Genomic DNA, 24,621 nt, shown 5'->3' with positions numbered 1-24,621 from the left:
ACTTGAAAACAGAAGTTCGCTCATCCCTAGTTCCCATCTGACCCACAAATAATATGTGGATCGGATACGGACCAAAAATACGTTTGTGTGCATGAGCCCTTACATTGAATGTCTCATAGACTTGCATAGACAGGCTGACTTCTGGCTGACACAGCAGACACTGAAGGACTCAGGTGGTCAGACTACAGGCCACATGACCCAACCAGAGCTCATTATTCTCTAATAGACCACCGGTGAGGAGATTGACAGCAGTACCATAACCCTCATGTAGTTTACTGTATATGTATGAGTTGAGCCATAAAAAACTAATCCTGGAGTGCTTCTTTTAAGAGGTTGTCCAGCTTTGCAAAACCTATTTTTATACACCCTACTAGGGTTAATAGAAGGGAGGGGGAGGGGAGAAAGAGTCCTCTGTTCTAATCTAAAAAAAATAAATAAATAAAAAAAAAAAAAAAAATGGAAAGGAATTTGAACAAATAGTGTCGCAGAACTATGGATGTTATACATTATTGTGTAAGTAATCAGGTATGTGCCGACACAGTAAAATGTTGAATGTGCTATTAATTTTATTAAATGGTGCCAAACAACCTGGAATTCATTCTCCCCAAGTTCTCTGCTCTGTATCTTGGGACAGTCTGCTAACAGCATTTGTACACGATCGTATGCCCTCAGAGACATACGGTCCGTGAGTGTGCCATATGTCCCGCACTCATAATATCATATGAGTGCTGGACAATAGTCCCGCGGGCAGCCCGACATGCACAGCATTAGGCCTCTTTCACACTACAGCTTTTTTTTTTCCGTTTTGCGGGCCGTTTTTTTTGCATTCCGTATACGGAACCATTCATTTCAATGGTTCCGCAAATAAAACGGAATGTACTCCGTATGCATTCCGTTTCCGTTTTTCCTTCCCGTTGAAAGATAGAACATGTCCTATTATTGCCCTCCAGTCAAGTCAATGGGTCCACAAAAATAAAAAACTGAAAAAATACGGAAATGCATCCGTATGTCTTCCGTATCCGTTCCGTTTTTGCGGAACCATCTATTGAAAATGTAATACCCAGCCCAATTTTTTCTAAGTAATTACTGTATATGCCATACGGAAAAACGGAACGGAAAAACTAAATGGAACGGAAACGAAAACAAAAAACAAAACAAAACGGAATAACGGATCCGTGAAAAACGGACCGCAAAACACTGAAATAGCCATACGTTAGGTAGTGTGAAAGAGGTCTTATTGTAATCTATGATTCTGTGCGCTCCCGTGTGCTCGATCAATGCCGCTCCGGGAGATATATCTCGGAGGGCATACGGTCGTGTGCAAGGGCCCCTTAGGCAAATAAAACCTGCAGCCACGAGTTCCGTCATCAGAGCTACAAGTGATGGCCCCTTCTGAACACTGAAAGTAAGGTCTGGCACAAGCCATAGAAAATAGACCCACACAATCAAATAGTCCACATGACGCCTACAAGTTTTGAACGCATTTGTTCTTCCTCATAGCATAAAGTCACATTGTATTCAGTTTCCTTTTAAAACCACACTGGACCAATACAATCCAGATGGGAAATTACGTATCGCTGCTTGCACATACTGCCAGTATGATATTGTATATGTATATGGCTGAAATGCCAAACATGAAGTGCTCATCACTGGGGATAGGGGATATTAATTGTGTTCCTAGTAAGCAGATAGGAAAGAATTGCAAAGAATCTATATAAAAAGGAAATATCTTTACGTAGAATAATGCAGGAGTGTCAATGGGCAATGCACACCCTGAATACTCTTTCTAGAATACACACAATGGCTCATGCATTTACTCATCCTATAGATAGTCTGTCTAAGCTTACACTATCTAGACCTGCTTCACATTTTTCATAGGGGCTCAGGATGGGTGATAAATGCGGTGCAGGGATAGACAATTTTCTATACAAATTATTGGCTGGCTTACTGCGAGACAGATTTTTACACCAGAATTGTTGTGAAGTTTTAGCGCATCATAGGCCTCCCCTTCCACGCAAAGCGCCTTGACTTTCTGCTTAGCCCTGTCTAGTTGTCGAGGATGTCAGAAAAAAGGACAGAAACCCTAGATGCGCCACCTTGCACCATTTGGTTTTTGGCACAGACACATTAGTAACTCTGGACCAATGTGTTTTCTCAGTAGGCTCGGTTCTTCATAACGGCTGAATCAGTGGTTAAAGTCTCTTCTGACCTTGACCCATTTCTAATAAAGCTCTGCTCAGATCAAACCTAAATGTAGTGTGGGTTACGAGGAAAGCATAATGTTCAGAGGTTTAGTATTAAGGTTAGGTTGAAACATTTCAGAAATGGGAAGAAGAGATAATTAATAATGTACATAGTGTTGTGGAGGATAAAATAAATAAATAAAAAGGAATGTAAAGGAAAATGTCTATGGATGGTTTAAAGAGGACCTGTCACCTCTGACAGGTCTGTTTTAATATCTTCTTGCATTCCCCATGTAATAACAATTCTGGAGCATATTTTCTTATGTCTGCATGTTGTGCCATTCTTTTATTATTTCTGCTAGAAGTTATGAATGAATTGCTAGCAGTCTGCAGTAAGGGTACAGAGGGGAGGTAACCAGTTGGGGGTGTGTCCCTGCACAGTCTGACTCTATCCAATCAGTGCTGCCATTCTCAGACTGTGCAGGGACACCCCCCCCCCCCCCCCCCAAACTGGTTACCTTCCCTCTGTACCCTTACTGTAGACTGCTAGCAATTCATTCATAAATTCTAGTAGAAATAATAAAGTAATAGAGTCCAGAGTAGATGCTCCAGAGTTGTTATTACACGGGGAATGCATGAAGCCATTAAAACAGGCACATCAGGAGTGGAGTTTGGAGGGACAATCCTTACTTTTGACCGAAGTCTCTCTGTCCCTCTTTGCTCCTGAAATGTCCCTTTTTGATCTTAAGTATAGATTTGCATTATTACATTTTCAATATTGATCCAGAAAGTGTTTGTCTGGTTCCTATCTGTATATTACAGCACAATTTGTATACTATTTTATTATCTGATGACATTTGGATTTCAGAAATTTCTATATTCAGATAATTTTTGCACTATTGTGTAAAATAAAACTATTGAATGAAGTGCATAAATATGCAGGAAAATGGATCTTTCACACCATGAGCCATAAGGGTCCATCTTTGACCTCCCAAAAAGGTATGGTATAATAGGAGTACTAACATGGCAGGCTTGGGGGTCTTCACTAGATGCTGGCTGCTATGATAACTGCTTGGTACCTAGTGGTGGGTTGAGGGCTGTTTGATCGGGTGGAGTGTTGGGTGTTCAGATCAGGGCACAGAGGAAACGTTTGACTGTGCTGAGAGGTTAAACACGTGGGATAGACATTGCAGATAGCTGTATGGATTGAGTTCCTATATGTTCCTGTGAGCTCCCTCCACAGCGACATCTGTGTAGGACACTTACAAGGGACATTGTTTTTATAAAAAAAATATACATATATATATTAGCAGAAGGACTCGGCTTCGCACGGGTATAGTTCATCTATTTCATTTAATGTTTGTGTGTGTGTCATTAAAAGATCGACAGTATCCCCCATAACAGTGACCTCTACAGCACCCCACCCCTTTAACAGTGAACTCCACAGTCCCCTACCCCTTAACACTGCCCCCCCCCCACAGTGCCCTGCCACTTTAAAATGGGCCCTCCACAGCAGCCCATCCCCTTAACTTTGACCTTCACAGTATCCCACTCCCTTGACAGTGACCTCCTTAGGGGCCCTCCCCCTTAACAGTGACCTCTACAGCACCTCGCCCCTTAACACTGACCTCCATAGGGGCCCGCCCCCTTAACAGTGACCTCCATAGTACCCCGCTCCATTAACAGTGACATCACAGTACCTGCTGCCTTAACTGTCACCTCCACAGTACCCGGCTCCATTAACAGTGACATCACAGTACCCTGCTTCCTTAACAGTCACCTCCACAGCAGTTGCCCCTTTAATAGTGGCCCCTGCCCCCTTAACAGTGACCTCCACAGTGCCCTGCCCCTTTAATTCTAGGGCTACACGACGACGTGTCGCGTAATATTTTGTCTCAACAATTTTTATAACGATAGGCTATGGAGTCGCACTGCAACATGTGACATGCTGCGACTGCAATACGACAGTCCAATCCAAGATGGATTTTTCTGCGACTGTCTCGACGCAGTCGCAGCATGTCACATGTTGCAGTGCGACACATGTAGCAGTGTAGTGCCCTGTGGCATGCAACTTATTGTCATTGTGTAGCCCTAGCCTAAAGCTGACCTACACCAGTGAAGAAAAAGGGCTGGGATGTTATGGAAACCTGGGGTAACACTGTGTATGTGGAGACTAAGGGCCTGCGAGCTTCTATTGGCTGATCAGGGACATGTGACTGTGTGTATGGCAGTTGGGATATGAAGAGAAAGACTTGCAGGCTTGTATTGGCTAATGCAGGTCATTTTTTGAGAATATCTCAGGAACGGTACATCCTAGAGAGATGTGACCCCCACAAGATTTCTAGCAAGGGATGAAAATAACCAAGTTTCGTTGAAAATTGATGGTTGCGTTTTTGAGTGATTGCGGAACATACACGATAGATATATATATATATATATATATATTACACACATACACTTGAGATTACAGGGACAGTACATGGTGACCCTGTGCTATGAAATCATAGTGTGTGTTAAGCCTGTACTGTTACATCACTGAGTAGATTAAACCCCTAATGACTTGGCCTGAACAGACTAACGGTTTAACGGTTGTAGCTTTTCTATTTGTTGGACTACTAAACAAATTTTTTACAAGACACATTGGGCTTTCTATTAATATATGTTTTTACCTATGTTTTTTACGTAAACTGCAAAAAAAAATTTTTTAAATAACTTTTCATTCTTTAAATATGAAAATTGTCAAGAATATACATTATTAAAATGAGTTCCCCATTTTGTGTTGGCTGTTTTGATATAGAATATGTATAGTTTCGCATGTACGGGGTTGTAATGGTGATGATTTCGGTTGGTGTGGCCGTTTGTATTTTTTTACTTGTTTTTTTAATTATTTTTTGGCACATTAAGGGTCCATTCACACATCAGTAGAATGTGTCCGAAACCTGTTTCGCAATTATCCGGAATGGGTGTGGACCCATTCATTCTCTATGGGACAAGAATGGATGCTGACAGCACACAGTGTGCTGTCCGCATCCGCTTTTCCGGAGCGCGGCCCCAAACTTCCGGTCCGTGGCTCCGGAAAAAAATAGAACATGTCCTATTCTGGTCCGCAATTGCGGACAAGAATAGGCAGTTCTTTGGGTATGCCGGCCGGGTGTATTGCGGATCCGCAATACACTACAGACATGTGAATGGACCCTTGATATGTCTTCCAAGTGGTCATTAAAAGGACCTGGAATGGACCGAAACGTTGGCCGTACAACATATTTAATGTTGGATGGATAAATAAAAGAAAGTATCTTGCATTTATTTGAGTTCCGTGGTAAAATGTTGTCACACATATGTTTTTTGCATACATTAAAGGGATTCTGTCACCAGTTTTTGACCCCCACATTCAAAAATATGGTTATGTGCATGGAGCTCTTGTGATTCCTAATGTGGTCTTATAAGCTAAATCTGTAGGCTCATTTAATGTAAAAAACGTTTTATCTAACCTGTCATTCATCTCACTAAAGGTGCCCAGGGGGATGCTCGTGTCTTCCAGATGCCGCCCGCACCCGCCGCCGTTCGTGCCCAGCTCCTCCTTTGCTGTAATCAGCGCCGCCTCAGAATCATTTGCTATTCCTCCGGCTCTCCCTCACTCCCCCCTCCTTCTTCTCTAACATCCCGCGCGTGCGCACAGGCCTGTGCCTGATGCGCCCGTGCGGACTTCTCCGTTCGGCTTCATTGAGCGAAGTGCGCATGCGCCGGCACTTCGCTCAACCTCCCGATGACGGCAGCCTTCAGTGAAGCCGAACAGAGAAGTCCGCACGGGCGCATCAGGCACAGGCCTGTGCGCACGCGCGGGATGTTAGAGAAGAAGGAGGGGGGAGTGAGGGAGAGCCGGAGGAATAGCAAATGATTCTGAGGCGGCGCTGATGACAGCAAAGGAGGAGCTGGGCACATCGCTGATGACAGCAAAGGAGGAGCTGGGCACTAACGGCGGCGGCATCTTGGAGACATGAGCGTCCTCCAGGGCACCTTAATCTGATGAATGACAGGTTAGATAAAACATTTCTTACACTAAATGAGCCTACAGATTTAGCTTATAAGACCACATTAGGAATCACAGAGCTCCATGCACATAACCATATTTTTGAATGGGGGGGGTCAAAAACTGGTGACAGAATCCCTTTAAATGTAAAACAAAAAACATTATGTGAACCTAGCCTAAGGAGGCTAAAGGAATTGCTACACGCTGCAGAATTTCCACAGCAGCAAATCATATGTTACAACAGCGTAAGGCCTCATGCACACGACCGTTGTGTGCATCCATGTCCGTTGTTCCGTTTTCCGTGATTTTCTGCAGACCCATTGACTTTCAATGAGTCCGTTGAAAACTCGGAAAATGCACCGTTGTCCATCCGCGTCCGTGATCCGCGTTTCCGGTTTGTCAAAAAAACATGACCTGTCCTATTTTTTTGACGGACAACAGTTCACGGACCCATTCAAGTCAATGGGTCCGTGAAAAAACACGGCCACCAATGAAATGAATACAGTTCTTAGTATATTCTAACTTGAAGCATCACCGTGATGGTGATGCTTCAAGTTAGAATATTCTAAGAACTGTGTACAATGACAGCCCCCTGCTGCCTGGCAGCATCCGATCTCTTACAGGGGGCTGTGATCCGCACAATTAACCCCTCAGGTGCCGCACAATTCATTGGTGGCCAGTGCGGCCTCTGTGTTAGAATATACTGTCGGATCTGAGTTTTCACGATGCAACTCAAATCTGATGGTATATTCTAACATAGAGGCGATCCTATGGTGATGGGGACGCTTCAAGTTAAAATATACCATCGGATTTGAGAAAACTCCGATAGGGACTCCTGACTTTACATTGAAAGTCAATGGGGGACGGATCCGTTTGCAATTGCACCATATTGTGTCAACGTCAAACGGATCCGTCCCCATTGACTTGCATTGTAAGTCCGGACGGATCCATTTGGCTCCTGCACGGCCAGGCGGACACCAAAACAACTTTTTTTTAAAACTTTCCTTCATGTCTGGTGATCCTCCAAAAATCACGGAAGACACACGGAGGAAAAAACGGACACGGATCACGGAACAACGGAACCCCGTTTTGCGGACCGTGAAAAAATACTGTCGTGTGCATGAGGCCTAATCCAAATGGTTAGGCCACCGATCTGGTTACATGATTTACCAAAGATGAGCGACAAATTTATTACTACAGTGATAGGGGGTAACTCACAATAAGTTACAAAACATACAATTATAGGTAATTGCACTGTAAGTTGAATACTACATTTCTGTGCACTTCACCTGGTTTGGTCTTTATCTTTGTAGTCATTGTGTTGAAGTCAGATGTGTCAATTTCCCAAGCAAGAGGAAGGGTCCCAAGATCACTAGACAATGAATCCAAATTTGTGTCTTCATTATAAATACCATCAGATCCACTAGCCTGAAGATCAATGTAATTCAAGGTATTGTTCAAAGGAGGTTTATCTTGAGAGCTTGAGCTACTCACTGAGCTCGATGCTTTGCACAAAGATGTTGCTTGGTTCAAGAATGCATAGTCTGAACAGACAGTATAGAACTTTTCTCTAGTGTGAGTCACTGGACACCCCCAAGGATAATTTCGTTCACCACCAGAACCAAGGTTTGTAGAATCACCCACATTTAAGGGCTTTACATTTTCTTGTATTTGATCTTCTGGAGCCTTCTCTTTGGACTTGTGCTTACTGCTGGAGGAACCATTAGCTTCTCTGTCTGCCTCTACGTTAGGCATTGAATGAAGAGGCAAGATGGAGGTTACCAAAGGCTTGAGGTCAACAGATATTCCGTCAGTGAGTATTTTTCATACGATAAGCTTCATAATGAATGGAATGCCTGAAAGACAGAATCTTATTTGTTCAAGATTTAAAGAAAAAAAAAAAGAAAAAAAAATAGCAAATATATTTTGAGTTAGTTAAAAAAAATTAAACTTTTTAAAAATATTATCTAAAAATAATTTTATTGTATTAATCCAAACCATTGTCTAAATACAGTAGTTTAATTTAATTGATATTACATGCATTATACATACCGTACATAATAATTGAACAGTCAGTAACCTGAAAAAGTGTTTCTACTTAGGTTTTCCGGTCTTTTGAGGGGTTCTGTTGAATTTTGATATTGATGGGCTATCCTCAGGATAGGTCATTAATATCTGATCGTGGGGCTCCAACTCCCCCACCTATCAAATGTATGTATGAAAAGGTCGTGGCCATTTGACGTCACGTCTATCTGTCACATGCACAAGGGAAAGCTCAGTCTCATTCAAGTGAATGGGGCTGAGCTGCAATACCAAGCACAGCCACTGTACAATGGACAGCGCTGTACTTGGCAAGCTGTGAGGATGTGCTCACAAGAGCTCCGGTGAGCGCTGTGGCTTCCTAAAAAAATATATAAAATAAAAGAACACGGATCGGAGGGGGATGCTGGGAGTTGGCCTCCCAACAATCAGATATACATGACCTATTATAAGGATAAGTCAACAATATCAAAATCCTGGAAAACTCCTTTAACCCCTTAAGGACCGAGGACGTACCGGTACGTCCTGACTTAAAATCTGCATTCCGGCGCCGCAGGGGTTAATCGGAACGGGACGCCGGCTGAAATCATTCAGCCGGCATCCCGTAACAACGCAGGGGGGGGGTCATTGGACCCCCCCGTATCGGCGATCGCAGAAAACCGCAGGTCAATTCAGACCTGCGGTTTTCTGCGTTTCCGGTCCATTCGGGTGTCCTGTGACCCGATGAACCGGAAAAAGACTGCGATCGGTGGCGTAATTTTACACCACCAATCGCAGTCCGAGGATTTGCAGAGGCGGAGCTGGCCCTGGTGCTGAACGCCGCTGTCCAGGGTGCTGATTGGTGCAGGGGAGAGAGGCGCGAGATTCAAACTTCCTGCGCTCCTCTCTCCCCTCCTCTTCCTGTCCAGCACCCTGACCGTGCAGCATCGTCCAGCACCAGCTCCTGTGTCCCCCTAAATCGGCATCCATCACCCTCCTGCACCCATCGCCACCCAGGTAGGTTAGGGTCAGTGAGGGAGAGGCACCGTTAGGCAGGGAAAGAAGGGAAAAGTTAGAAAAAAAAAAAAAAAAGCACATTTATTCCAAACTTTTTTTTTTCAACTTTCAGACCCCAGACCCCCCCTGCCACTTGCCCCCCCCGCATCCCCCCCACCACCAGCCCCCCCCCCCCACCCACCAACCCCCTCCCCCCACCACCAGACCCTTCCCCCACCACCACATTTTTTTTTTTCTGCGTGCGCTGACTGGCCGGCACTTTTTAGCGTCCGTCCACTGTTAGCGCATCGCCCGCCCCACCACCCCACCGACCGCTGATCAGCGTTGAACCGCAGATCAGCAAGTTTGAACTTTTTTTTTTTTTTTTTTTCCTAACACTTGCCCATTTTTTTTGCCTGGACTTTTTAGTACGTGAACACCCGTGCCCCCACACACACGCACATAGAATAAAGGTTTACACGCACGCACATACACACGCACACACACACACCCATGGCCCGCCGGGTGTTCTCGGCCGAGGAGGCATATGCCCAGATTGCCTCCAACTCTGAGAGCCCCAGTGAGGATGAGGATGACCCCACGTTCCTTTTGTCATCCGCATCCTCCTCATCATCATCGGATGACGATGAGCCACCAAGGCAGCGGAGACGCCGCCAGGCGGAGCCAGGGGCCACACATGCTAGGGATCCTGTGGCCCACCCTAGTACGAGCCGCCCTGGGGTTCGTACTGGTTTCCCGGCCCACCAAATAAGTTCACCGGAGCCCCCTGCCGATGAACTTAGCTGGTGTCCCCCAGTGGACTTTGAGCCTGAGATTCCGGATTTCGCTGGCAATCCTGGAATCCAGATTCCCACAGTGGGGTTTACTGAAATAGACTTTTTTAGTTTTTTTTTCAGTAACCCACTGGTGAATTTGATGGTGGAGCAGACGAATCTGTACGCCCAACAGTTCGTCGCTCAAAACCCAGGCTCAGTTTTGGCTAGACCCGGTGGCTGGACGCCGGTCAGTGCAGCCGAGATGAGGACATTTTGGGGCCTCGTGCTGCATATGGGTCTAGTCCAAAAACCCAGTGTCAGGCAATACTGGAGTGGGGACGTCCTATACCAGACCCCACTGTACAGTATGGTCATGACACGTCACCGGTTTGAGGCCATCCGGAAATGTCTGCATTATTCCGATAATGCAGCATGTCCCCCCCGAGGTGATCCTGCCTATGACCGGCTGTACAAGATACGGCCGGTCAGCGATCACTTTGGGGCCACATTTCAGCAGGCCTACGTACCTGGAAGGGAGGTCGCGGTTGATGAGTCTCTCGTTGCGTTCAAGGGGAGACTCAGTTTCCGCCAATACATTCCCACAAAGCGGGCGAGGTATGGCGTGAAGCTATACAAAATTTGTGAGAGTACCTCAGGGTACACTTACAAATTTCGTGTGTACGAGGGGCGAGATTCCCGGATTCAACCACCAGAATGTCCCCCCACTCTGGGTGTTACCGGGAAACTCGTGTGGGACCTTATGTACCCACTGCTGGATAAGGGTTACCACTTGTACGTGGACAACTTTTATACCAGCATTCCCTTGTTCAGGTCCCTTGCCGCCAGATCCACGTTCGCTTGTGGGACCGTGCGGAAAAATCAACGCGGCCTCCCTGCCTACCCCCTCCAGGTACCTATCCCCAGGGGTGAGACCCGTGCACTTACCAGTGGAAACCTGTTGCTGGTCAGGTATAAGGACAAGAGGGATGTCCTTATGTTGTCCACAATCCACGGTAACAGCACCACCCCAGTCCCTGTGCGAGGTACCGCGGCAACGGTCCTCAAGCCCGATTGTATCGTCGACTACAATCGGTATATGGGAGGAGTTGATCTCTCTGATCAAGTCCTCACGCCATATAACGCCATGCGCAAAACCCGGGCATGGTACAAAAAAGTTGCGGTCTACATGGTGCAGGTTGCCATGTACAACTCTTTTGTACTATCCCGAAGCGCTGGCAGCACAGGGACATTCCTCCAATTCTATGAGGCAGTCCTCAAAGACCTGATCTTTTCGGACCGGGAAAGAGCAGGCCGGAGTACCTCGGGAACTGGAGGCGCCCGGATCGTCCCTGGCCAACACTTTCCAGGTGTGGTCCCCCATACTGGAAAGAAGGGACGAACCCAAAAAAAGTGCAGAGTGTGTCACAAGAGGGGGATACGGAAGGACACCACAACTCAATGTGACACGTGCCCCGATCATCCGGGCCTCTGCATTATCGATTGCTTCAGGGAGTATCACACTTCCATGGAGTACTAAATTTTTATAATCCCCAACAGTTCACTAGAGAACATAAAACACTATGGCTCTCAGACTTTGGAGACACGAAAACAATTTTTCTTTCCCCAAAAAATATTAGTTTTAGTGCAGGCATCCTCAAACTGCGGCCCTCCAGATGTTGTAAAACTATAACTCCCAGCATGCCCAGACAACCTACAGCCATCATCAGGGCATGGTGGGAATTGTAGTTTTACAACATCTGGAGGGCCGCAGTTTTAGGATGCCTGCTTAGTGTCTCCAAAGTCTGAGAGCCATACATATTGGGCATCGTCGCGTGCGTAAAAGTCGTCGCTATAAAAATAACTTTTTACCAAACGCCTCGGATGAACGGTGTTAAAAATATAAAATAAAAACGGTGCCAAAACACCTATTTTTGGGCAAAATTTAAATTTTAATCCATTTTGCCGGTAATAAAGCAAGGGTTAACAGCCAAACAAAACTAAACATTTATTGCCCCAATTCTGTAGTTTGCAGAAACACCCCATATGTGGTCGTAAATGGCTATATAGCCGCACGGCAGGGCATAGAACGAAGGGAACTCCATACGGTTTCTGGAAGGCAGATTTTGATGGACAGTTTTTTTTTTTTACACCATGTCCCATTAGAAGCCCCCCCTGATGTAGCCTAGACTAGAAACTCCAAAAAAGTGACCCCATCTAAGAAACTACACCCCTCAAGGTATTCAAAAATTACTTTACAAACTATGTTAACCCTTTAGGTGTTCCACAAAACTAAATAGCGAATGTAGAAACAATTTTAGAATTAAATTTTTTTGTTACATTGCCTCAAAAAAGAGTAATATAGAGCAACCAAAAATCTAATTTACCCCAAAAATTGTCCCAAAACAACAACCACCTTATCCCGTAGTTTCCTAGATGGGGTCACTTTTATGGAGTTTCTACTCTAGGGGTGCATCAGGGGGCTTGAAAGGGTACATGGTGTAAATAAACCAGTCCAGCAAAATCTGCCTTCCAAAAACCGTATGGCGTTCCCCTTCTTCTATGTCCTGCCGTTTAGCCAAACAGTAGTTTACGACCACATATGGGGTGTTTTTGCAAACTACAGAATCAGGGCAACCCATTTTGAGTGTTGTTTGGCAGTTAACCCTTGTTTTACTCCTGGAAAAAATTGATTATATTGGAAAATTTTCCAAAAAATAGAAATTTCAAAATTGTTTCTCCATCTGCCATTAACTCTTGTGGAACACCTAAAGGGTTAACAAAGTTTGTAAACCCAGTTTTGAATACCTTGAGGGGTGTACTTTCTTAGATGGAGTCACTTTTTTGAAATTTCTATACTAGGGGTGCAACAGGGGGCTTCAAATGGGACATGGTATAAACAAAACCAGTCCTGCAAAATCTGCCTTCCAAAACCCATATGGTGTTCCCCTCCTTCTATGTGCTACCGTTCGGCCAAACAGTAGTTTACGACCACATATGGGGTGTTTTTGCAAACTACAGAATCAGGGCAACCCATTTTGAGTGTTGTTTGGCAGTTAACCCTTGTTTTACTCCTGGAAAAAATTGATTATATTGGAAAATTTTCCAAAAAATAGAAATTTCAAAATTGTTTCTCCATCTGCCATTAACTCTTGTGGAACACCTAAAGGGTTAACAAAGTTTGTAAACCCAGTTTTGAATACCTTGAGGGGTGTAGTTTCTAGAATGGGGTCATTTTTGGGAGGTTTCTATTATCTAAGCCTCACAATATGACTGCAAACCTGAACTGGTCCATAAAAAGTGGGATTTTGAAGATTTCTCAAAAATTTCAAATTTTGCTTCTAAACTTCTAAGCATTGTAACATCCCCAAAAAATAAAATATCATTCCCAAAACAATTCAAACATGAAGTAGACATATGGGGAATGTAAAGTCATCACAATTTTTGGGGGTATTACTATGTATTACAGAAGTAGAGAAACTGAAACTTTGAAATTTGCTAATTTTTCAAAATTTTTGGTAAAAAAAGTATTTTTTTATGCAAAAAAAATTAACTTTTTTGACCCAATTTTAGCAGTGTCATGAAGTACAATATGTGACGAAAAAACAATCTCAGAACGGCCTGGGTAAGTCGAAGCGTTTTAAAGTTATGAGCACTTAAAGTGACACTGGTCAGATTTGCAAAAAATGGCCTGGTCCTTAAGGTGAAAATGAGCCTGGTCCTTAAGGGGTTAAAATTATTTTAAATGAGAATATGAAATGATCTTACATTGTAGTAACCGCCCAAAGTTAAGGAGAGTTCACTTCACCATTATTATTCCGTTCTTCTGATCCGTCAGAAGAACAGAAAAATAAAGAAAACAAAAAACAAAACAGGATCCTGTAAAACATTAATCCTGTGCATCAGTTAAGCACATTTGACATCTGTTTGAGCCATTTCCATCTGAGATCTATTTTTTTTAAAAGAGAAAAAAAAGTCCTGCACGCAGTACTCCCCCCCCCGTCTATAAAAACTAGTCCAAGACAGAAATAGCTTAAACAGATGCCAAATGTGCTTAACTGATGCACAGGATTCATATTATTATTATTTTTTTAAAGATCCTGTTTTTTTCCCCTGTTCTTCTGACGGTGATGTGAGCTCTCCCTTAGGCCTCTGGCACATGACCGTATGTCATTTTCTGCATTTTGCAGTCCGCAAAAAAACGGATCTGCAAAAAAAATACGGATGACATCCGTGTGCATTCTGTTTTTTGCGGAAAGGAACATCTGGCCCCTAACAGAACAGTTCTATCCTTGTCAGTTATGCGGACAATAGGATATGTTCTATCATTTAGCGGAACGGAAATGCGGAAACCGAATGCACACAGAGTACCTAATGTTTTTTGGGCGGAACCATTGAAATGAATGGTTCCGCATACGGAACGGAAACCGCTAAATACGTTTGTGTGCAAGAGGCCTTAGTCAGACTGTAGGAGCAGTTTTTGGGCAGCTACAGGACTGGTTATTGGTATACTGCATGCATCGCTGCCCAGGTACCAGCAATTCCTAAAATCGGCTCTTAGGAATTGCATAGCTACATAAAGTAGCCATAGATACAACTGGTTTCCCTGTGATAGGTCCGGGCCCAGGTACTCATTTACTGTCCTTACTGATATGTAAGCAGAACTGAAATACCGCACCGGTTGTTGTTTTTTACTTGACCAACTTAATTCATGTGATATAAATACAATCCCTCTGCAAGTCCTGACCTGCTCACTACATTCCACGTACAAGGATTTACTGGTATGCAGTGGTTTACTGCCCCACTGACTGGAATTCAATGGTTTATTACCCCATCCCTTGAACTACTGTAGTTTTACCTCTTTATTATCAAGTACAATGATGCCCACCTGGAGGTAGTGAGAAGCAAGCACGATAACGGCAGTAAATGATTGAGCATGCTTCTACATCATTGTACATGGTGAATAGCTTTATCCCACACTAGCAGAAGGACTCGGCTTCGCATGGGGATATTTCATCTATTTCATTTAATGTCTGTGTGTGTCGTTAAAAGATATCGACAGTATCCACCATAACAGTGACCTCTACAGCACCCCGCCCCTTTAACAGTGAACTCCACAGCCCTTCACCCCTCAACACTGAACCCCCCACAGTGCCCCGCCTCCTTAAAATGGGACCTCCACAGCAGCCCACCCCTTTAACACTGAGTTTCACAGCACCCCACTCCCTTGACATTGACCTCCTCAGGGGCCTGTTACCAGGATTTTGTGTATAGAGCTGAGGACATGGGTTGCTAGATGGCAGCTAGTACATCCACAATACCCAGTCCCCATAGCTCTGTGTGCTTTTATTGTGTAAAAAACCAATTTGATACATATGCAAATTAACCTGAGAGGGGTCGTGTCGCTGACTCATCTCATGGAGGACTCATCATCTCAGGTTAATTTGCATATGTATCAAATAGGTTTTTTTACACAATAAAAGCACACAGAGCTATGGGGACTGGGTATTGCGGATGTGCTAGTGGCAATCTAGCAACCCATGTCCTCAGCTCTATACACAAAACCCCGGTGACAGGTTCCCTTTAACAGTGACCTATACAGCACCCCTCCCCTTAACACTGACCTCCATAGGGGACCTTCCCCTTAACTGTGACCTCCACTGTTCCCTGCCCCCTTAACAGAGACCTCCACAGCACCCGTCCCTTTAACAGTGACTGCCACAGTACCCTGTGCCCTTAAGGACACTTGCACACGAACGTGTGCACCCCGTGGTCGTGCTGCGGCCCGCAAAATGCACTTCACTTTAATGGGTCCGCGATCCGGCCATTCCGCAAAAAGATAGGACATGTCCTATCTTTTTGTGGAACAGAAGTATGGGACAAAACCCCACAGAAGCACTCTGTAGTGCTTCCGCAGGGTTCCGTTCTGCACCATTCCGCATCTCTGGATTTGCGGACCCATTGAAGTGAATGGGTTTGCATCCGTGATGCGGAATGCCCATGGAACGGCACCCGTGTATTGCAGATCCGCAAATGTGTGCAAGAGGCCTAACAGTGACCTCCACAGTACCCCACTGCCTTAACAGTGGCCTCCACAGTACCCCACTGCCTTAACAGTGACCTCCACAGCAGCTGCCCCTTTATATATGGCCCCTGCCCCCCTTAACAGTGACCTCCACAGTGCCCGTTCCTAGAACAGTGACCTCCACAGCGGTCTGCCCCTTTAACAGTAACATCCACAGTGAACACCCCTTTAACAGTGACCTCCACAGTAGCTGCCCCTTTAATAGTGGCCCCTGCCCCCTTAACAGTGACCTCCACAGTCCCCTTCCCCTTTAATGATAGCCTATCATTATAAAAATTGCTATGGTGTCACACCGCGACATGCTGCGACTGTGACACAACAGTCGCAAAAAATCCATCCAAGATGGATGCATGTAGCAGCGTAGTTGTGCGATTTATTGTCATTGTGTAGCCCTAGCTTAAAGGGCTTCTGTCACCCCACTAAAGTCTTTTTTTTTTCCGGCTACTTATAATCCCTATACTGCGATATATCAATACATAATGTTATTAATCATTTTGGTTCAGTAGTTAATAAAAAAAAAAAAAGACTTTTATCATATGCAAATTACCTGTCTACCAGCAAGTAGGGCGGCTACTTGCTGGTTGCAGCTGCATCCTCCTTTCAAAAAGACGCCCCCTCCTCATGTTGATTGACAGGGCCAGCGAACGCGCTCCTTCTCTGCTGGCCCTGTCTGCATTCAAAATCTGGCTCCTGCGCCGTACCGGTCTTCAGTTGGCGCAGGCGCACTGAGGGGAGGACGCTCGCTCGGCCGCTCCATCCTCAATGCGCCTGCGCCGATGACGTCACATGTACACCCGACGCAGGCGCACTGTGGAAGAAGCAGCCGAGCGAGTGTCCTCCTCTCAGTGCGCCTGCGCTGACTGAAGACAGGTACAGCGCAGGCGCCAGATTTTGAATGCAGACGGTCTAAAACCTTCCTAGACACCTGATGTACCCGTGTGCCAAATTTGGTGAAGATCGGTTCAGTCCTTTGGTCGCGCATAAAGAACAGACATCGGGGGACAGACTGACAGAAACTCATTTTTATATTATAAGAGATAGAAAGAAAGAATAACTTCTACAGAGGGTGACCTATATGACCTGGATTTTAATTATGTAGGCATTTCCAGATTTTACTAATGATCGCCTATGCTCAGTACAGGCCATCAATATCTGATCGTCTAGAGGTCCGACACTGCGAACCACCGCCCATCAGCTGTTTTGGGGTAGCCCCAACACAGAGAATCAGCATCAGAACTACACAGATCCGTACATTGTATAGTACTAGGCAGATGGTGTGGATTCTGCATAAAAAATCTGCAAGTAAGGGCTCATGTACACAACGCGCATCCAATCCACAAAAAAATTCATTCATCTCAATGGGCCTGTGTGCTGCCCATATCCGCCAGTCCATTGCACAGGTCCAAAATAAAATAAAAAAATAGAACATGTCCTATTATTGTCCGTTTTGTGGACAAGAATAGGATATTTCTTCAAGAGTAAAAAAAAAAAAAAAGGGCCATACTGCTTCTCACTGTACACCGATGAAAACATCTGGTGTCGGGGGGAGCAGCCAATGGCAGGCAGGCAGCAGGGAGGGGGGGTAAGTATATTAACTGTAAGGAGCCCGGCACATGGGGGGGGGGGGAATGTTTCTGAAATCAGATAACCTCTTTAAATATTTATTATGCGTGTTACTTCATCCACAAATGCATGTCTTGCAGAATGCACGAGAAATCAAACCAAGGCCCCTTTCACACGGGTGAGAATTCCGCACAGATGCAATGCGTGAGGTGAACGCATTGCACCCACACTGAATCCGTACCCGTTCACTTCGAAGGGGCTGTGCACATGAGCGGTGATTTTCACGCATCACTTGTGCGTTGCCTGAAAATTGCAGCATGCTCTATATTGTGTGTTTTTCACGCAACGCAGGCCCCATAGAAGTGAATGGGGCTGTGTGAAAATCACAAGCAAGTGAGGATGCGGTGCGATTTTCACGCATTGTTGCTAGGAGACGATTGGGATGGGGACCCGATCTTTATTATTTTCCCTTATAACATAGTTATAAGGGAAAATAATAGCATTCTTAATACAGAATGCATAGTACAATGTCCATAGAGTGGTTAAAAATAATAAACAAATTTAACTCTCCCCATCCACTTGGTTGCGTAGCGGATCTCCTCTTCTTTCTACTTTCTTCAGGACCTGGCTAAAGGACCTTTGATGACGTCACTGCGATCCTGCGTGAACTGTACAATCCAGCAATGCTGGATCCAGCGAAATCCACTGCCACAGATGTGAACATACCCTAAGCCAGAACTCTGGGGTACATGCCCTTTGCCAAATGCCTCACTAGATAGTTTAAAAGGGTCTAGAAAAGGGTACTAAGCTGAGCCGAGTTGTAAAACCGTGCCAGATTAGTGTCGTTGTGCAAAATTTTTCTTACGGTTAACGTGTACAAACAAATGTATGCGTTAAACGGATGCCACACAGTGGTATCAATCAGCATAGAGTTCCATTGGAAAAAATAAATAAAGGAGATATATATATATATATATATATATATATATATATATATATATATATATATATATATATATATTTTTTTTTTTTTTTTTTTTTACTGGAATTTACAGGATTGAAAATCGTAGCGTACTTCTTTTTTGCATTCTTTTTTTCCCGAAAGTATATTTTTTTTTCCCCCAAAGTGTAGGTTTAAATGTAGGGCAAAAATGCGGTGTGAACCCAAGACGACAAATAAAATTGTGTCTGACATATCGAGGAAGATGTGCCAAATCTATCACATACAGTTCTTCCCTGTCTCATCTCGCTTTAGCGTGCCTTCACAAGTGGCAGATTTTGCCGCAGAAATTTCTGTGACTGGAGATCAGTTCCATTCATGTGAATAGGACTTGCAGAAACCTATGTGCTTGCTGCCAAAACATCCCCATTCAGTCAATGAATCGGACCTCCGGTCACAAAAACTTCTGCTGTGTGTGAAAGCACCCTTAGGCCTCATTTACATTTTTATGCCTGTTTGAACCAATAAAAAAATCCATCCGTGAAGTTGTCCGTGATCTTCGCAGACTCATAGAATTCAATGGGCATGTTTGGTCTGCACAACGGACCAAAGTAGTGCATGTCTCCGTGATTTAAAAAAATAAAATAAATACTGATGGGGTCCGCGATCCGCATCCGACGGTCCGCACCGCAAAAAAGTAGTGCATGCAGTAGCGCATACAGTAAACCCACGGAAGTACTCCGTAGTGCTTCCGATCCGTGCCTCCGTTCCGCATCTCACGGATTGCGGACCAATTAAAGTGAATGGATCCGTGATGGACATGGCAAATGCCAGTGCATTGCGGACCAGCCGTATGCGGGCCCTAAGGGAAAGATCTGCAGCTGTTCCGTGTTTAGAGCTGCACCTGGTTTTGGCTCACAATCACTGACTGTGTGAATGAGGCATAAGGCCGCCTGCACATGCGGGTGAATGCACATAAGACCTGCATGTGTGCATTGATGTGCGTTCCTGCAGCATGTCCACAAAGTCTAACCCTGGGTTCACACCTGAGCGTTCTGAAAGGAGCGCTCTGTATGCGCGATTGTACCGGCGTTTACAATCGCGCATACAGAGACAAGCGAACGCCCATTGTCGCGCGTTCCGGAATATCTATGTACGGGAATGCGCGACAAAACGCCCCAAAAAAGCTCAAGAACTTGTTTGAGCGTCGGGCGTTTTACAGCGCGCTCGTACGCGCTGTAAAACTCCCAGGTGAGAACCATTCCCATAGGGAAGCATTGGTTTCTCCTTGTTGAGCGTTTTACAGCGCGTAGGAACGCGCTGTAAAACGCTCAGGTGTGAACTTAGGGTTAATTGTGTTTTTTGTTGCAGATTTGCTGCCGTTTGGCCGCAGATCTCATCCTTCCATTGAAATGGGGGAATCTGCAGCTAAAACCGCACACATAATTGACATGCTATTTATTTTGAAATCACAAATTGATTTGTGTAATCTCATACACTTAGCTGGGAATTCATGTGGAAAAACCGCACATATTCCGCAATGTGTGCAGGAGGCCTAAATCTACCCTGAATGTTTCATTTCATTTTAGAATTTACAATTATTATCAAATCTTTTGGAAACAAAAACCTACAATAACAATAATACTGGGTTTATGGTGCGCTTTCTTCCATTATTCACAATTCACAAGTTACATTAATATAAGGGCTCGTGCACACGGCCACTGGATGTTTGGCAGTCTGAAAATTGCAGATCCGCCAAACATGGATACCGGGCGAGTGATTTCTGTTTTTTTTTTTTGCAGCCCCATTGAAGTGACTGGTTCCACGTATGGACCGCAAAAATAAATATATATATATATATATATATATATATATATATATATATATATATATATATATATATATATATATATATATATATATACACACACACACATATATACACACACACACACACACACGTTTGTGTGCATGAACCCTAAGTTTGCTGTGTGTGTTTTCCCTGGAAGAAAATGCAGCTCATTGTCGCAAAACTATATGCTTTTTTGGCGCACCTAACCCTAAGTTCACGCGCTGTAAAACGCTCAACAAGGAGAAACCAATGATTCCCTATGGGAATGGTTCTCACCTGGGCGTTTTACAGTGCGTACGATCGCGCTGTAAAACGCCCGACGCTCAAACAAGTTCTTGAGCTTTTTTTGGGGCACTTGTCGCGCAATCCCGCACATAGATATTCAGGAACGCGCGACAATGTGTGCACGCCTGTCTCTGTATGCGCGATTGTAAACGCCCGTACAATCGCGCATACAGAGCGCTCGTTTCAGAACGCTCAGGTCTGAACCCCCTGTAAAACGCAGCAAAGCTGTGATGTGTGGTAGCACCCTAAGGGCTCATGCACACAACCGTATGTAGTCTTAAAAAAACGGATCACCCAAAAAAATACAGATGATGTCTGTGTGCATTCCGTATTTTGCGGAACAGAACAGCCGGCCCCTAATAGAACAGTCCTATCCTTGTCCGTAATGCAGACAATAATAGGACACGTTCTATTTTTTTTTTTGCGGAACGGACATACGGAATGCACACAAAATAACTTCTGGGTTTTTTTTTTTTTTTGCAGACCATATGAGGAACCATTTATTTCAATGGGTCCGCAAAAAAACGGACAATATGTTTGTGTGCATGAGTCCTAACTATGCAACAGTCAGGAAATATACATGGAATTAAAAACGTTTATGGTTTATTTTTACAAACAATATGTATTTTATGTCAGTGCCCTGGCGTCGTGATGAATGGTTTTCATGTAAATTTGATTTATTTATTTTTTTAAACAACAATAATATTTAAACAATAAAATAAATCATCAACAACGTAGCAACAGCAATGACACCCAGCAACATCAGGACAGGAACAGAAAAGGAGAAGGCAGAACACGGATGAGGGTCCTGGCACCAAGACAACCTGACCACAACAAAGCCTCAGCAGATGGCTGATACAGACCCCATTGTGTGTGCAGCCCGGTGACACGACCACCATGGTTAACCCTTCCCTGCCGAGACCACACCACACCTTACCTCCCTATGGATGCAGCAGTGGCAGGTGCACAGTAGGAGTCCTGGGTGATGTCTGCTGACAAGCCAAACCAGCCCCTCTCCCCCTGAGCTCCTGCTCCAGCACTCCCCACCCCAACAGCAATGACAGGGCCCTGGGCCATGCTACAGAAGATCATCGCCACCTACTGTAGGGAAGACCTCATCGCTTAACTCTTTCACCACTGCAGTCACAGATGTAATGAGATGAGATTAGCTAATGACTGTGTTTATCTCCCTCATTACCATGTAATTCCAGATAATGAAATGCTGGGTAATATACTGGTGGTGTTACCATAGCTGAGGATTCATCAGATAGAGGATAGATCTATTTCTAGGTCGTTTTTGACATTTTTAATAAAGGTCTAGCGTCACATTAGTCTTGATGCCTTTGATGCTCAAAATCTAACCTCATCCACACAAGGATGGACGCCATAAGAAACTAGTACACCTAGTGGTCCTGGTGCGAGAGGAAGGCCACATGAACATTAGACCACGCAGACACGTAATGCAAACTTTTGAATTGCTCCCCCCAAAATCTGGACTTTTAAAAAGTAGCATATAGGAAATAGGATAAAAAATAACCATTCCTCACCTGTAAAGTCCCCTGCTGCTACGAATGCTGACCGTCCTTGTGCATGGGCTCTCTGCAGGAAGTCTCCTCATTTGGCTGATTGATCAATGGGACGGCTCTCAGTTCCTATTCAGGTGTATAGGAACGAGACGTCCCATAGAAGTGAATGAGACGGCTTGTAATTACACCTGCTCATCGGCAAGCAGGTAAACAATGGAGGAAAGGCTGCGCTCGCACAGGCACGGCCTTCTCTTCAACCAGCTGATCGGCAGGGGTTCCGGGTGTCGGACCACCACCAATCTGATATTGATATCCTATCCTGAGGACAGGCCATCAATACTAAAATCCTGCAAAACCCCTTTAAATATCACAGGTCAACGCTAGTGTGCAAACAATAAAAACAACAGTCCGACGAATCATGGGGGAGATTTATCAAACTGGTGTAAAATAGGACTGGCTTAGTTGCCCATAGCAACCAATTACTGGTTGGACAGCACACTGTGTGCTTTGCACATCCATATGTCCGTTCCATGGCCGCGCAAGAAAAATAGAACATGTCCTATTCCTTGTCCGTTTGCAGATAAAAATAGGGATTGTTACAATGGGGCCCGCAAAAAGAGCGGGATGCACGCGGACCACATCTGTATTTGCAAATCGCAGATCTGCAAGACTACAGAACAGACACAGTCATGTGAATTTACCCTCAAATTGTGAATTTCTCGCCCAATTCCTTGGGGGACACAGAAGACCCTGGGTATAGCTCAGCTCCCTTGGAGGCGTGACACTAAGTGAAAGCTGTTAAGCCCCCCTCCAGCAGCTATACCCTCAGCCTGGAGAGAGAGACTACCAGTTTTTGCTTAGTGTCCAAGGAGGCAAGACACTCTCTGCTCTGCAGAGCTGTCTTTTTTCTTTTATTTTTCTATTTTATTTTATCTGCTTTTCACAGGGACAACAGAGACGTCTGGACCTCTCTGTTTCTCCCGGGGTTGAGCTGCGCCAGTGCCGGCTATCCGCACTGCTGCCTCCCCCACTGAAGAAAAGGAGGACCAGGGCAGCCCAGCTCCCCTGCATCCCACCAGTGCAAGGGTCGCCCACACGCCAAGTCCCTCACCTGCTTCCTGCCACTTCGGTGCCAGTGGCTGAAGAGGCGACCCTGCTGGAATGGACAGAGGGTGAAAACATGAAGATGGTGAGAGTGGCTGTTCCAGCCCTGTTCCTGCTCCCTACCACCCTCCCTCTCTCTCTCTCCCCACTCTCCCTCCTGCACCAAGGCCTGCACCCCTTACTATCACTGGATACAAATTGTTCTGGGACTACAGGCTGCCCCAACTCCTTGAGGGAGGGCGATGTGCAGGGGAGACGAGGGGACGAACCGGCGGCAGAATCCTACAATAGTACAGGGGGATAGTGCCCCTTGATCGTGCCTAATTCGCCGCAGGGACTGCTGCGGCGAACCCAGAATGCGCCGGCAGGCTTGGCCTGCCTCGGCATTAGGACCGAGCACCCCTTAGTGCCCCTTGATCGTGTCTAATTCGCCGCAGGGACTGCTGCGGCGGCCCCAGAATCCGCCGGCAAGCTGGCCTGCCTCGGCGCTAGGACCGAGCACCCCTTATCTGCCGGCCGGGAGCGCGACGGCCGCCCGGAGGTCGTGGCGATGCGCTTGTGCTGGTACGGTCGGTACCTTGCGCCACTTACGCACCAGTCTCGAGGATACAGGGGGCAGAATGGTTGAAATTGGCACCCTCCGGCGCCATTACTGTGCCTCAGGCCTTCACTTCCGGGGGGCGGAGCTTTGCTTCCCGCTTTTCTCTTATCCCGCCTCCCGATCATCCCCAGTGCCCGGCAAACTCTTCTGTCTCGAGGGATCCCCAGTGTGCGGCCGACTTCTCCGAAGCCATTCGCATCCTTCTGGAAAAAGGAGTGATCACTCCTGTTCCTCTAGAGGACCGATTCAGGGGGTTCTATTGGAACCTTTTTGTGGTCCCCAAAAAGGAAGGTTCGGTAAGACCCATATTGGACCTCAAGCGGTTAAACCGTTTCCTCCGTCTTCGGCGGTTCCGGATGGAGTCCCTCAGATCAGTGGTGGCCTCTCTGGAAAAAGGGGAGTTTCTGTAGTCCATCGACATCCAGGATGCTTACCTCCACGTCCCAATCGCTCGGTGTCACCAGTGTTTCCTTTGCTTTGCGGTGGGGAACGACCATTATCAATTTGTCCCCCTCCCCTTCGGCCTGGCGACGGCTCCTCGGGTGTTCACCAAGATCCTTGCCCCTGTACTGGCCTTGCTCCGCTCCAGGGGCGTTATTCTGCTTCCCTACTTGGACGATCTGCTCATCAAGGCGCCCTCCTTTTCGCTGACGTCCACCAGCGT

At 45.5% G+C, this 24,621-nt stretch overlaps 1 protein-coding gene across 1 annotated transcript in view; it reads right to left on the bottom strand.

Annotated features, from left to right (window-relative positions):
• BIVM (basic, immunoglobulin-like variable motif containing) overlaps positions 1–21,798 on the bottom strand; it is a 37,925-nt gene extending 16,127 nt beyond the window's left edge. The window contains exons 1-2 of the mRNA XM_044284587.1: positions 21,664–21,798; positions 7,503–8,069 (exon numbers count right to left, since the gene is read on the bottom strand). Coding sequence (XP_044140522.1) covers positions 7,503–7,968 — 466 coding nt within the window. The 5' untranslated portion in view covers positions 7,969–8,069; positions 21,664–21,798. The remainder of the gene's footprint in view (positions 1–7,502; positions 8,070–21,663) is intronic.
• Between the last annotated feature and the right edge of the window lie 2,823 nt (positions 21,799–24,621).

Source organism: Bufo gargarizans, chromosome 3, assembly GCF_014858855.1.
Source record: "Bufo gargarizans isolate SCDJY-AF-19 chromosome 3, ASM1485885v1, whole genome shotgun sequence".
In the NCBI taxonomy this organism is placed as follows: domain Eukaryota; kingdom Metazoa; phylum Chordata; class Amphibia; order Anura; family Bufonidae; genus Bufo; species Bufo gargarizans.
Note: the sequence above shows the minus strand (reverse complement) of the source record. Positions and strands in the feature narration are given on the sequence as shown.